Consider the following 15,354-nt stretch of genomic DNA (forward strand, 5'->3'; position numbering starts at 1 on the left):
TCTTTTCCCCCGGAAAGAACTAGGAGCGATCGAGTTAAGCTAGTTTAACTCCCTCAGGCTCAGCAGCGAGCCGGCGGCCTGGCTGAGCCACGCGTTACTAAGGCGATACGCAGATGCAGCCTTTGAAGTCGCTGCTCTCGCCGCAGCGCGGGAGCGGAGGGTGCGCGGATGAAGTTTGCGCCTTCCCCGCGGCGGCTCGCCCGTGGGCGGCGGGGAGGGATGAGAGAGAGTCCCCCAAAACGGCTGCTCAGGGGTTAAAAAGTTTCCCCGCTGCCAGGTAGGGGGGAGGCTGACGGGAAAGCAAGGAGGGAGGGACGAGGTGAAGACTTCTGGGCCGGGGGAGTGTTAAAGGGTAAATCACGGAGTAATAACTAAAAAAAAAAAAAAGGGGGGGGGGAGCTTTGTCGCCTCACTTGGAGGGAGACGACCGGAGCTTGCTCTTGCGGTTTCCAAACGTGCTGACCCCGCGCCCCCCACCCCGCTCCGCGGCAGCGGAGAGCCGCGCAAGGAGCCGGGTAACGGGGAGAGGTGCGGAGGCAGCGCGGAGGCGGGCGAGCCCCGGCTGGGCTCGGCTCCGTGCGGGCTCCGTCCCGCACCATCCCCGGCATTTCGGGGGCAGAAGAAGAGCGCAAAGACCCGCTGGGAAGAGCGGACAAACCGCGAGAAACCGCCGCCAGCCTAGAGGGGCAGGCAGACCCCCGGCAGGACCGGGAGAGCGGAGGAGGGGGACACCCAAAACCCAACCCAAGGCGAACGACACCGGCGCTTACATCCTCCTCCTCGCAGTCACTTCGCGGCTGGTACTGGAAGCGGGGCCGGCTGCTTTCCTGTTGCAATGGACGCGAGGTCTTGCCGGCAGCGCCGTCCTCCTCGCTGCTCTGGGCGCCCAGGAGGTGACTCGCCTCGGGGGGGACGGGGAACGAGCGGGAGGTGTTGATCTTCCCGCTGAACCGCTGGTAGAGCGAAGCCATGAAGTCAATCCGCGGGAAACGAGGGGGAGGGAGGGAAAGAGAGACGCTTCTCCCTCTCTCTCTCTTTTTTTTTTTTTTCTCCCCCTCTTCTCTTCTTTTTTGGCTACAGCATGCTACACGCGGGCGAGGCTCAGTCCCACATCAGCGGACGGGAGAGCGAGGGCTCCGGCTCCCCGGTCCTCTGCACCGGCACCCAGAGAGAAGCGGCGGGAGGTGGGGGGGGGGGGGTCGAGAGAGCGGGGGGGGGGGGAGTGACGGGAGGGAAGAGGAGAGAAGATAGATAAATAAATAATAAAACGCAATCGAGTCGTAAGAACACAGGCCCCGGGAATGCTGCACCATCCAGTGTTGGGAAGGAAAAAAAAAAACAAAAAAAAAAAGGAAGAAAAAAAAAAAAGAACCAAAACACTCCACGAAGACGTACCCCCGATAATGGCGCCTGAGTGGATCAGCATTAAATGTGCTTTGGGGGTGTGCGTGTGTGTTCGCAAAAGCGGGGGGGGGGGGATAATAATATGGCAGGGGGGCTGGCTCAGTCGCCGGCTGTCAGCGGCTCCCCAGGCAGAGGCGGCGGAGCCGTCGCCTCCGAGGTCGCATACCGACAGTGTGCACCAGCGAGAGGCTGTGACAGAGTGTGTGAGACGGAGTGGAAGAGGCTGGGAAGCCTTCATTCAAAGCACGTTGCTCCTCTGGGGAGGGAGGGCTCTTCTACAATTATCTCCTTTTCGGCAGCTTCTTTTTAGTCTTCCTAATTTTTTTTAATTCTTTTTTTTTTTCCCGGGGAAACAACTTAAAAAAAAAAAAAGCAAGAGACACCTGATCGCCAGCCGCGAGAGAGCAAGCGAGGTGGGGAGAGGAAAGACGAGGCGGGGAGGAGGGAGGCGGGCCGTGAAGCCGCTGTGCCCGGGTAAGGGGCGAGGGGAGAGACGGCCGAGCCCCGCCGCCGCCGCTGCCCCGCTCCAGGGGCGGTGTGCGGGGGTCTCTGCCGCGGCGAGCGGGCAAGCGCCCGCTGACCGTCCCCTCCACCCCGTCCTCCTCCGTCCCCCGTCTGCCCACGGCCGGGGAGAGGAGGGAGAAAGGGATGCCACGGGTGTTTGGAAGGGGTGGTTGTTGTCGCTTTTTAAAAGAATCCAGTAAATCGTGTCTCTTACTATTTTTGTATTAATTCTTTTTTTTTTTTTTTTGCTGCATTAAAACGTGCTTCAGCGCCCCTCGGTGGAAATCCGCCCAAAGCGGCTCTCGGCACCCGCGGCCGCGGATAAACAAGCGCGGTCCCGGGGGCGGCCGGGCCGGGTTGGGCCGGGGTCGGGTCTGCACCCGGACCCGGGCCCGGGCCGGCAGCGCGCCCGGGGACCGTCCGCCGCCGCGGTCCCCGCCGGGCCACGCTCCTTCGGCTCGGAGCAGCGCGGCCCGGAGGGGAAAGGAACGCGCCCGGAGGAGACAACCGGCACCTGCTCGGGCGGGCGCCGGCGGCGGGGCCCAGCCGCTCCCCGCACGGCCGCAGCGGGACGGAGGGCGACAGTGCGTCTTGCTCCGGCATCAGGCTCCGGGGTTTCCATAGCAACAGATGTTTAGGTTGAAAGGCAGAGTTGCCGTCCCCTCCTCTCCTCCCCTTTGACCTCTATCTGGCCAGAGATACCGGGATTACGGGGCGGCCGCTCCGGGGAAACGCGCAAAGCATAAAGCCGAGGTTGCCCGTTCCCATCGAGAGGCTTGCTGCTGAAGAGCTCAGCAACTTGATTGCACTTTAGCAAGTGGATTCGATGGGCTGGGATGTTTCTAAACACCGTTCTTACTTACCGTTTTAGCTGTTAAGAAAATACCATATTTGATATACGTAGTTTCATCAGTCTTAAAAAAAAAAAACACAACACACCTCAGTAGAACACACATAAAATATTCTAAAGTGCAACTAACCCCCCTCTATGATTTCAACAACTGCCAGATCAAAAATCTCTTTACATCCAAATAGTTTCATCTGCTGCTTTTTTATTTGTGTCTTCAAAGTCAGAGATGAAAAGTCTTAACATTTAGATGAAAAGGGAACCTTATCTCATCAAGAGAGAAAACAAAAACAAACGCTCTGCCTCCTTCCTGACAGAACTTGAAAGAAGGAATCATTTTGATCTTCACAACTGAGATCCTGACATTTAATTAAAAAACGAGATGAGCACACAGCGCTCTGAAGCAAAAGTGTAGCTTCTAAGCCATAGCGACACACGTCGTAACAGAGGTAACCTTCCAGAAGCCACTTGGACTCCTCGTAAGTTATGTTTCGGACACATATTGACTACACACTACCAAAAATATGGACAGTTAGCTCAGCCAGATTCCATCTTGAACTGCATTAACAGTGACTTTATGACTATTTGGAACTGGTGACAGCTAGCACTGAAAAAAATAAAGGAACAAGAGAGTCAAATTAAAAGAAATAATATATTTTTAACTTCTAAGGAAAACTAGGACACAAAGGAATAATCAAAGAATGCCACAAAAAGGCAAGACAAAACGATCATGCAGAAAAAACACCAAAGATTAAACGTCTGAATTAAAAAGTCTCAAAGAAAGTACAGAAAAAAAGCATTCTGCCTCACAGCTCAGTTCAAAACTGAAAGAGCCACTAAGGACCAATTCAGTTCCAAATACATTGATTTTGTGCTTTTAATTCTTAAGAACCAAGATTTCACATAATCAAGTTCATCCAGTCATGCATGCACATATTATGCATGTATGTGTGTACACAACACATGGAAAAATTTTATTAAGGGAACACAAAATTGCAATGTCAAATACTTTCAAAGCTCAGGGAAAAACAACCAGCCAAATGGTCCTCATCTACCAAAAATCCTGATCATGCAGCTTTGGGCTGTGATTCATTTGCCCTGAAATAAATAATTACAGCTATTTAAAGGTCTTCCTGATTCCAGCTCGCTACTCCATGACAGACCAGGGACAGCAGAAGCAAAGTTGTGTCATGCTTTGCGGTGGGTGAAGGAAGACAAATTTGCACCAGTTGGGAACTGCAAGACGCATTTCTGTAGCCCTGCTACACCGAGAGTGACCTAGCGTACAAGGGCTGAGCAGGCAGCTGGAGGCAGAAATATCTTAAATAACCTCCTGCAAGAAGAGTCACCAGAACCAGTCTGTCGATGCCATTATCAAAAGCAGAAGGATTTTTCTGAGTCATAGGGGACCCAGATGATTTCATTAGGGACTCCTGGAGAGCATTTCAGTCTGCCTGTGCACAAATTATTTCAGGTTGTAGCTTGTCCCCTACAAGCATGTGTTATGGTAGTCCTGCCCACCTCTCAGGGAGGGACACAACCCAGCGCTCCCGAGTCACAGCTCAGTGCTGGAAGTCCTTTACTCTCCATCTACAATTCCATGGTTAATTTGCTGTTCACCTGTGCATGCCTTGGAGCCCAAGTCCTCCGCAATGTCCCGATTATATGACCAGATACTGTCATACAGTGTGCACACCAACAAGGCATGGAAAACAGGATGGAGACAAAAAAAGAAACACAGGAATCATTGAGACATGATTGTAAAATGGCAATAAACAAACAAACACCATATCCGTAACTGGGGCTTCATTACAGTGAAAGACCTTTTCAGCCTATGGCAAGATTTGAGGAGAAGAAAGCAACTTGCATTATGAAAACCTTTTAAAGAGGTAAAATATTTCTGAAGTGCAAACATTAAGATTCTTGTCATTAAACAAACATCTTACATATAAGAAAGAACATTTCTCTAAATCCTGCAAACAGATCCCAAGACAAAAATAAAGGCATTTCAAAACAAACAGCATTCTCAAGCTTCTCTTAGTTGTATATTTAATTCAGTATCCAAAGTTTTGCAAGGAGGTTTGATTCCTAAGTAGTGACATTTCCATCAAAATAAAGTGTGTTAGCTTAAGATATTTTCCCTGCAGCGGCAAAGTAATTATGTATTACTGACATTTTTAAGACTTACAGATAAAAATGACACTTGGTTTTTCCGTGTTGTGTAAATAAACAGCATCCCCACATTTCATCACTATTAATGTAACACTATCAAAAGCAGGTCAAGCCCAAGCCCTACTGCCTTTAAAACTATACATAAAAGATTTCTTTTTTGCATTCTCAAAATGACACTGGCAAAGAAACAATCCAGCAATGCTTCTCTTGGATATTTTTGAAAAAAATATTACTTATGTCTGTCAGGGAATTCAAGCATTGTGTTATTCATGTTCCATTCTTCTGTTCTAAGCAATTTATGTTTGCTTAAACTTTGAACTTGCAATCTAAATAATATAGAGTTTGTTGAAGACAGAGCTAAGCATGTTTCTAGTTTCCATATTGTGATAGTTATAAGCAGCTTATTAGTTTAAATTTTTAAACAAAAATGTTTTTTCAATAGTTCAGATACAGTTTTTATTATTTAAAATATTATATTTTCCTTTTCCAATGAGCTTTTAAGGGAACTTCAGAATTTCCTGGTTATGTTTTCATAGCACTCCAGAAAACCTCAAATTAATATTTCCTCATAAAATGACTGTATTTATTAATATCACCCCTCTGATTTTTTATAAGAGCAACTCTCCAGGCACTACAGAAACAAAGATACACTATTTTAACTCCTATTACTATTGTTAGCCAAGACAAAAACATCCAACTCGTGAATCTCTAATGGCCTCAGGCTTATGCCATCTATACATCTGCCATCTGGTGTCATCTAAAAACTCAACCAAACCAAAACAGAACAGAAATTCTCTTTCCTATGTCAAATGCACCAGTTCAGCAGTCCCTGAGGATACACATGATCACTCATTTTGATCTGATGTGAGTGCTGGGGGGAGCACACAATTGTGTTGAGATAAGTGACACTAGGGCTGCTGAAGACTGAGGGGTATTATATACTGTGAAATTACAATGCCGATCTGTTCACTTTCTTATGTTATTATTTGTGCTAGTAGCATCTCAGAGCAAATTCTGTAGAAATGCAGCATTGGCCAGTGAGTGAGCTTGGGACACAGAGGGGCATATTTCTCCCTGGCATCACACAGATTATTAAAAAAAAAAATCTTGCAGGCTTTACAATGTTTCAAAAAACCCAAAACAAATCCAAACCCCATACCAACCAAACAAGCTAGGTTTCCAGGCTGAACTACGAGAAGCCTTAGAAAAATTATTTTTCTGAGCACAGCAACAATAATTCAATCTTCCACAAGTGGTTGAATGAAGGCTTTTTGTGGGGAAAACACTGATACTCAAGTACAGGGAAAAGTAGGCAAGATGACTTTACAGAATACAAGATTTTGGGGAGAAAAGAAAGTAGTTTAGAAGAAAAGAATCATAGAATCATGAAAACGTTCAGGTTGGAAAAGACCTTTAAGAGCATCGAGTCCAACCATTAGCCTAGCACTGCCAAATCCACCACTAAACCATGTCCCTAAGCATCACACCTACACGTCTTTTAAATACCTCCAGGGATGGTTACTCATCCACTTCCCTGTGCAGCTTGTTCCAATGCTTGACCACTCTCTCCGTAAAGAAATCTTTCCTAATATCCAATCTAAACCCCCCCGGCGCAACTTGAGGCTATTTCCTCTTGTCCTATCGCTTGTTAATTGGGAGAAGAGATTGACAAGCGCCTTGCTACAACCTCCTGTCAGGTAGTTGTAGAGAGCGATAAGGTCTCCCCTCAGTCTCCTCTTCTCCAGACTGAACAACCCCATTTCCCTCAGCTGCTCCTTGTAAGACTTGTGCTCTAGACCCTTCACCAGTTTCGTTGCCCTTCTCTGGACACACTCCAGCAACTCAATGTCCTTCTTGTAGTGAGGGGCCCAAAACTGAACACAGGATTCAAGGTGCGGCCTCACCAGTGCCGAGTACAGGGGCACGATCACTTCCCTACTCCTGCTGGCCACACTATTGCTGATACAGGCCAGGACACTGTTGGCCTTCTTGGCCACCTGGCCACACTGCTGGCTCATATTCAGCCGACTGTTGACCAAAACCCCCTGGTCCTTTTCCACCGGGCAGCTCTCCAGCCACTCTTCCTCAAGCCTGTAGCGTTGCATGGGGTTGTTGCGGCCCAAGTGCAGGACCTGGCACTTGGCCTTTTTCAACCTCATCAATCCAGCCTGTCCAGATCCCTCTGTAGAGCCTTCCTTCCCTCAAGCAGAATAACATTCCTGCCCAACTTGGTGTCATCTGCAAACTCACTGAGGGTGCACTCGATCCCCTTGCCCAGATCATTGATAAAGTTATTAAACAGAACTGGTGCCAGTACTGAGCCCCGGGGAAAAGGCTGTTCAGGGGAAGAGGCAGACCCAGAAGGAGCAACGAAGAAAGAAAAAACAAAAGCACATAGAAGAGGCAGGGACACCGTGAAGTACTAAGAGGTTTGAGAGAGAAAGGAGATGAAGGCAAGTGAGGTCAATGAGGCAGAGAAGAAATGGACCAAAACTGGTAGAGATGGAAAGCACCAACATGCCTGGAGCACAGGGAGACAGGCTGGAGTGGTACAAGGTTAATTGGAGCCACACAATGGGAGGATTTTCAAAGCCAGGGAGATCAGCAGCTCCAGAAGGTACTTCCGACCCTGGTGGATAAAAGCTCACTCAGTAGTCAGTAGACAGGTGATTTTATCCACCAAGAATCTTGACACACATCTAGGCCTAATTCAATGAAATCAAGAACACATAGCTGAATATCAGCAAGTACTTCCTGGTAGCGTGAGCAGGACTCTATCCAGAGGAAACGGATGAAGTCCTAATGCCGAGGACATTTATAAATAGCCTGTACAAGGCACCAGAAAATGTGCTGTAAGACATAAACCTGCCAACTGGCAAAAGGACAGAACACATGACCAACAAGGCCTTTCCCATATGATTTTTTATGATTTTGCAACTGGTGCAGGGGTGATCAAAGGCAGGAAAAAACCACAGAACACAGAAGAGAGCACTCAGGAACAATGTTTGTGAAAGTTTGCTGCTAGAAAAGGTAACTGCAAAGCTGCTGTGGTTTAACCCCAGCTGGCAGCTAAGCCCCACACATTCCCCCTCAGTGGGATGGGGGAGAGAATCGGAAGGGTAAAAGTGAGAAAACTCGTGGGTTGAGATAAAGACAATTTAACAGGTACAGCAAAAGCCGCACACGCAAGCAAAGCAAACCAAGGAATTCATTCACCACTTGCCATCAGCAGGCAGGTGTTCAGCCATCTCCAGGAAAGCAGGGCTCTGTCACATGTAACCGTTATTTGTAAAGACAAACTCCATCACTCCCAACATCTCCTCCTTCCTTTTTCTTCCCCCAGCTTTATATACTGAGCATGACGTCATATTGTATAGAATATCCCTTTGGTCAGTTGGGGTCAGCTGTTCCAGCTGTGTCCCAATGTGTCAGCATTGCTCAGCAGTAACTAAAACATCCCTGTGTTATCAACACTTTTTCCAGCACAAATCCAAAACAGCCCCACAGGAGCTACTATGAAGAAAATTAACTCTATGCCAGCCAAAACCAGCACATTCTCCACTCATTATTCCACACTACATCATGCTCAGGTACCACACTATCCCATACATTCTCATTACCCACCACCCCGCTTCCCATCCTTTGATATAATACACAGATATCCTTCCCTTAGTCTACGGACCACCTCTATAAAATGTCTTTAAAATGTCCATGAATGTCCACAAAATGTCCGTTGAGTTCATTTAGTCCATGACTTTGGGCTCCACCTGTTACAGTGGTCACTCAGGACAGGAGAGGTGGTGTGTTGCATGGAGTTACTGGGCACAAAAGCCAGCTCAGGTTGGGTCACTGCTGCACTAGCACTACGTCTTGTAAAGCTTGTCCTCCATTGGCTCAGGTGGTTCTTGCTACAGTAAAAGGTGTACAGATGCACATGTGTTTGTACAGCTGTAGACCACATTGGGGTCCTGGTCTACCACCGTACCCAGTATTGCCATACATGCAAGTAGGAATTTGTGCTGAAGACCGTCTTTCTTGTCTTAATTAATATTCTGTCTTTGGAAGCTTTATCTGAGAGATGTTAGGACGAGATCCGAATTCCACGTCTTCAAGACAAGCCAGGAAGTTAAGCATTAAAGTTACAGATAAATACATTTTTCTTTGGATGCCAAGAGCTGTTGGCAGCCATGCAAGACTCAGCTAATGTTGCTGAACTGGTCTCCGCTATGCATATTCTTCTCTGCTTTGCAACTTGCCAGTATTTGATGCTCAAGTCAGATATGCCATAACAACTGCCAGTTTGCCTGATTAATATGATCTCTCAAAGGGGGTTTCAGTAAGAAAAAGAAAAAAAAAATTCTTCAGAAAGGCAAAGGAAGCTGTTGCAGATCTATCCAAAAAAGTAGCCATCTTGCAGAAGTATCCACTGGCATTCAGTCATCTACCTCAGATGGACTCTGTCTTGAGGCAAGAGATTATGCTTAGCTCTGTACGTGAAGGGGATGCACAAGGTGCATCTTAAGTGCCTGAGCCACATCTTAAGGCAATCCTTAATTGCCCATGTTGGGAGAAGGTGATGCGATTCCTCTCTAAATCAGCACTATAAAATTGGTAGCACACAGAAGCAGCATACCTGGGAGAACTTCTGAATTTCCACTTGCTGAAAAGAACTTGTGCATGCAGGATCTCAGAGAAACAGAAGGGATTGAACGAGTCAGCATTTTAAATGCATGCCACAGATTTCAAAGGGAGCAGACAAGACAAAATACTTTCATTTAAAGATGACTTCTTTATAATACAGAGATTTACTTTAAACAGATCTGTGACTCCACCGACTAGCTGTCATTAAATTGACCGCTTGCTTGTTGCTTGGAAGAGAACTAAAACCTAGACTTAGTAAAAGACCAAGGGGAGGTAATAACAGAATTTTAGGTTTTGGAACCCCACAGCTGAAGGAAAACCCTGGAGAGAAATATGCATATGCAGAGAAAAAATAATATATAGAGGATTGGACATCTCAAAAAGGCGAGCTACCACTAGGCTAACAAAATATTCTTCTACTCCTTTGTTCTCACTCTGGCCCTGCCAGACACACATTTCCTCCTCCAGTTTGGCACAGCTTCAGCATGTTCAAACATTCTCTTGCAGTCTTTTACAAAGGAAGGAGCAATGACGGAGGTTTGTAGAAAAACCCATCCTGTGAGAGAGCATGTCTAGGAAAAAAAAACCTGGACCAGGGGATCTTGAAGGCTGTAGGTACAACTCAGTCCAGTTCCTGTCTCCCATCAGGATTACAGACAGGTGAGAAGCTGTCTTGAGATGTCTTCTCAGGGCAGCTTTGAATGTACAGAACTGCCACTAGGTACTTCAGAAAGTTTCCAGACTGAACAGAAAAGCATCTAATGAGTTCCAGTCATCTGGAGTTAAGTGGGCTGTAAGCAGGGAGTTTATGGAACACAGTTCTAGCTTAGCTGTCTGAAGTCCCCTGAAATCACCTAAAAGTAAATAATTCCTTTTTGGATTTGGCACTAATTTGAACTGGTAGATGTTTGTGCTACTTCACTAATAGTGCTGGTACGTGTTCCTTCCTGCCCATTTGTCTTCATAAATTGATTAGGAAAAAAGCTTACCAGTTCACTTATAGTTTTCTAAGTACAAATTACCCCATTCATCCAATTCACCTGTCTTAGTAACGTAAAGTCTAAGACGACTGAGGCTCTTGGAAGCTGTGTTAAAGGTTTGTTAATGCTTTTGGTCAACTGCCATTATGTAACAGCAAATATACAGGACTATAAATGGCTGTCCAAACAGTGTATTCATTTTTCAAGAGGTGGGAGACACAAGGACAAGCATGGAGTACTGGTAAGAGGTTAACAAATTATCTCCTTACCAATTTAACAGAGGTTTATGAGCACAGTTATTTAGGATCAACAAACAAACCACACAAAGAGATATTTTCATTTTAAATACCTCTTAGGATGTCTCTTGATTTAACTCATCAACATACGTGCTTCCTTTTAACCTTACTGCACTCTTTCAAAGTACATCAAACAGGCACTGAGGTCAGTTTTGCAAAGGTATTTAGCAGTGGAGGTACTGGAACACACATTGGAATTACAAAATCAGATCAGTGATGGTATAAGCAATATGAGCTGCTGCCTTGGAATATTCCAGTGGATATCGACATGCATTTTTACGTATTCACTGTATGTACCTAAATTTAGGGGCATTTGATTTCTAGTTGCTAGTTATGCTGATATAGAACTTATTGATTTGCTAAGTAATATCTTTTAAAAATAGATGAACACAAAGCTTTGTGAAACAAGACACGCATATCTCTAGTCTCTCTTGACCTAGAGGTAGATGTATATTTATTTGCAAGTCCCAAGGAATCATAAAAGCATGCCAAGTGAACCAAACCAAAGAAAATGTGAAAATTAACTTTAGGGATGTTCAATAATTTCACCACAAAGACAGAAACAATCCGTGACTCTGCTAAGCAAGAAAATAAGAGCTGCTTCATCATGATCTGAATACGACTGTGACAGAGGCAATCCTGTGAAATTTTGACTGCAACTGATAATTTCAAACCTCTGAAAGAAGTCTGATTTGCTCTCCCAGAGAAAAATAATCTAATTCCCTCCAAGCTATGCAAGCACACAGCAGTATTCAGATCCTCTTGTTCCTCTCCAGAAAGCAGGCAAGCAGCAACTGGGCAGCTAAAAATGTCACAACAGGGATCCAAAAACCAATCTTTGAGTCCACCACAGTTTCTGCAACCATGACACCAACAAGACTTCAGCCACACAGCCAGAGCTGCATTTTCAAAAAGCACCAACATTAAAAGCAATTGTTGAAAAAATTAAGCCACCATGATTTAAGGCAGTAACAATTTCTTATGAAACACCACTTGCTACACTAGCTGATGCCTCCCCTCCAGGAACATTGTCAGCAATGAGCAGACAGAAACAGCACCACCATTTATCTGGAATTTAAGGTTCTTGATAATCCTTAAATTGTTTCTCAACACTACATCTTCAATGGTTTCATATAAATAACCACACTAAACCCTTCTGCAGTTTCATGAGATTGAGCAAAGTTTACCATTTTTCTGTGGGAATTGTTTATTCTAGCCATTATTCAACAATTTAAATACGTCTGAGCCTACCCAGTAACTCAGTAAAACAGAATTCACTACTGATTCTGGGGTTTATAAATTTCTTGAAAATATCCTTTACTGAGAAAAGAGTATCCTCATTCAAAGGAACATATCCTTGTATTGGTATTGCTTGGTGTTTTTGAAAGTAGCTAACACCTCAAAACCAATTAGCATGGCCTAGTTGTGTCATCTAGAAACATAAGGGTCCTTCAAGATAAAGCACATGTGGTGCTGACATTTGCAGCACCTTATGACAAATGCAGGTAACAACTTGTCAGAGGTGGAAACATTTGCTGGGTAAGTGAGATGACATAACCAGAAAGTGGGACAGCCACCCCAAAGAGGGGCAACACTGTGTTTTCGTTAGAACTTGAGATGTCACGTTGGACTTGGAAGAATTTAAATGACCTGGGATTTTCCTACCAAAGGCATCTGCCTCATCTTGAAACACGCAGAGCTTGCTTTGTATTAAAAAGGAAACAAAGCACTAGCAAGGGGCTTAAACCTTTGGAACTTGCTGGTCTCTTAAGCCCTAATGGTGTTACTTTCGGAACACTCATCAAGGCCTATTTCTAAGTAAATACACTGGCAATGATTTAATCTTTGTCCTGCCTTTTCCACGGAGCTGTAGAGAAGCACTGCTTTACCTTTAATGTACTTGTGTGCTGAGTTCAGGATCCAGGGCTGAGGGGCTCCCTCTTCTTGGCTGGGATCCTCACTCTGAGCTTCAGCTCCCCTCTCCACCACGGGCAAGTCTCTAGCCAGGCCACCTAGTTTAAGAGACAGCAGGAGCCGCACGTCCTGCCGCCTCGCAAGCCCCACATGTGCCCCAAAATGTTTTAAAGTAGGTTTGTGGGTCAGCTGCAATGTGAGCTGCCAGCATATTCCAGCATAGTACTGCAGCCATGGTGGGAGAGGTCTGATTGCACCTTTCTGCTTATTTTAGGAGCAGCCTAAGGCAAGTTTACAAAGTACTCTCTCTCTCTTTCGTGTTACCGGTAGTGCCTTTCTACAGAAAAAATAAAATAAAAAAGATACTGGTATGTTCACGGTGTGATTTCTAAGCTGACAGCAGGACGTTAAGATGAAAGCTCAGACATTATATTAAACATACTCCATCACACATAATTTTTGTCTATTATCTAGTTCATATTAGAAAATAGTTGTCATTTCTTTATCAGATCCCTTTGGCAACTCACTGCTGTTGGACCCTGCCCTCTACTGACATGCTTCTTCTGTGAACACAATGCAGCCTGTTATATACATGACAGCCTAGACGGCACACTGAATGGAACGAGTCTTTTATAGAAAGAGAGGCAAAAAAAAAAAAAAGAACGACATGAGGACAAAGCCTAAAATGCTAGTGATTTCTATTTCCTAAGCCAAATAACTGGGAGAGAGGGCAAAAAGGAAAAAAAAATCCTTAATAACTATTAATTAATTCTTAATAATCTGAAGATAATTCAGTTGGGTCAATACAATTTTATAAATAAGAGTCTGGATCACCTTCTGTGCTTCAGAAATAAAATTGTTTTGTTTATAGTGCTTGCCAAGCCTGTTCTCCGAGTGTGATACAGAACACATGCCGGTCCTGGCAGAAGTTGCAGTGGCAAACAAGGAGCTGTGCCGTTGTGCTAACCTGCAGCATTAGCACACACGGCACAAAGCCGTGCCGGTGGCGAGGGAGCACTTCCACTCCCACCAGCCTGTGCCCTCTGCCCAGCACGCACTATTATAAGTGACAAGAGAGTAGGCATTTTGATATGTTTTCATTTAAGGCCCTTAAAGTGGAGACAACATCCATTAAGACTTACAGTAACCCATGAAATGAAACCCCTTGTCGGTGTTTTACAGATGAGACCAGCAGAGCCGAGTGATACGCAAGCCTGTACCGGGGGCAGAAGGCTGCACAGGCTTCATCTTACAGCCATTGATTCTACGGGGTAACAACTCTCTTTACGTTGAGTTCTGAGAAAGCTCAGCAGAATCAGCAGGAGATGGAGCATCAGGAGAGATGCCACTTGCTAATTTTGGAAGCAACAGGCCCCGCATCAGGGCTGTTCATCAGGTCCAGTACGCAGCTGCTTGCTTAAAATAGGCAGCTAACGGAAAAAAAGCTGAAGTCAGAGGACTACACCACAAAGACAGTAAAACATCCCTGAGAAATAGTATACTTCCTAAGTCATTACGATAGATGTCACTGGGGTGTGTACGTGTGTGCTTAAGCAATTTGTGTACTTCATAGTTGTGTTTCTTATGCCACAGTTGTTCTGTTGAGAAAAACCCTAACGTGCTGGTTTCTCCTTCCGTAGGGTCCTCAGGTTATTTATTCCAGCACAACTGACAGAAAAACCAGAGTTACTGTGGGCACAGAGAATGCTTTACGCCCTCCATAAAATCATTTGACAATCCAAGGAAAACTTTCCGGAGTCTGTTGTTCAGATTCCAGTGTGATTAATTGTATTACTGGGAGCTTTACTGAGTAAGGGCTGCAAGGTCTGACAATATCTGAGCAGGTCAGTCCGAAACATTAAAATGATTCATAATCCTAGAAATGAACATTTGAAAAAAACCTGTAAATACAGATCAGCATCACCACTTGAGGGTGCTGCAGTAGTTCTTAAATATTAACTCAAAGATGTGCTACCAGGCAGGTACTGCACACAGAGCTACGCAGCAATAGTTCACCTAATTACTTCCATGGAGGAACTCAGCACATTTGGAGCTAAATTTGCAGAAATTACAGCTGAACAGGGGATCTTCTTCTGAAATAAGATGTTTAAATCCTAAAATCTTCCTAGCTAACTAAGGTGATAAAAAAGGTTTCTCCTTAAAAATAGGTGGAAAAAGGAAAAATTAAGTAGAGCAAAAGGGGACCCTCAATAACGCAAGCACATGTGTTTCCAACTTTGAAAAATTCATGACAAATATAAATTCTCAGCTCTGCACACACATTTCCTCTGACTGGAGTACAATCAAATGTTTTCCAAAGCATAGCAAAGTGATTTTGCTATAAACTATTACAGGTTTAGAGTCCATTTGAATAGTCTTCACTACAGGAAACACAGAGAACTAGTCTCTGTGGGAAATATATCAAATAGTCAGTAAAACACAAAGCAATACCAAAATACAACAGAAAATGGTTCAAAAAAGCCAGATCTACCTAAATGGAGAGTCGGAGTCAAACGTTATCTAGGATTCTCCTATTTTGTAGAACCTCCCTTTTATCATAAATGACATTATTTGCTCATGAGGATATAAAAAAACA

General features: G+C 44.9%; 1 protein-coding gene across 2 annotated transcripts in view; it reads right to left on the minus strand.

The window, feature by feature from the left end:
- DPP6 (dipeptidyl peptidase like 6) overlaps nt 1-15,354 on the minus strand; it is a gene marked incomplete at its 3' end in the record, with an annotated part of 523,189 nt that overhangs the window by 434,229 nt on the left and 73,606 nt on the right. The window contains exon 1 of one of the 2 annotated variants that reach the window (XM_081996366.1): nt 771-3,646. The exons of the other annotated variant lie outside the window; for it this stretch is intronic. Coding sequence (XP_081852492.1) covers nt 771-971 — 201 coding nt within the window. The 5' untranslated portion in view covers nt 972-3,646. Of the gene's footprint in view, nt 1-770; nt 3,647-15,354 lie in introns of those variants that run through there. 2 annotated transcript variants of the gene reach the window in all.

This window comes from Phaethon aethereus, assembly GCF_964289735.1.
Source record: "Phaethon aethereus genome assembly, chromosome: 2".
Taxonomy (NCBI): Eukaryota; Metazoa; Chordata; class Aves; order Phaethontiformes; family Phaethontidae; genus Phaethon; species Phaethon aethereus.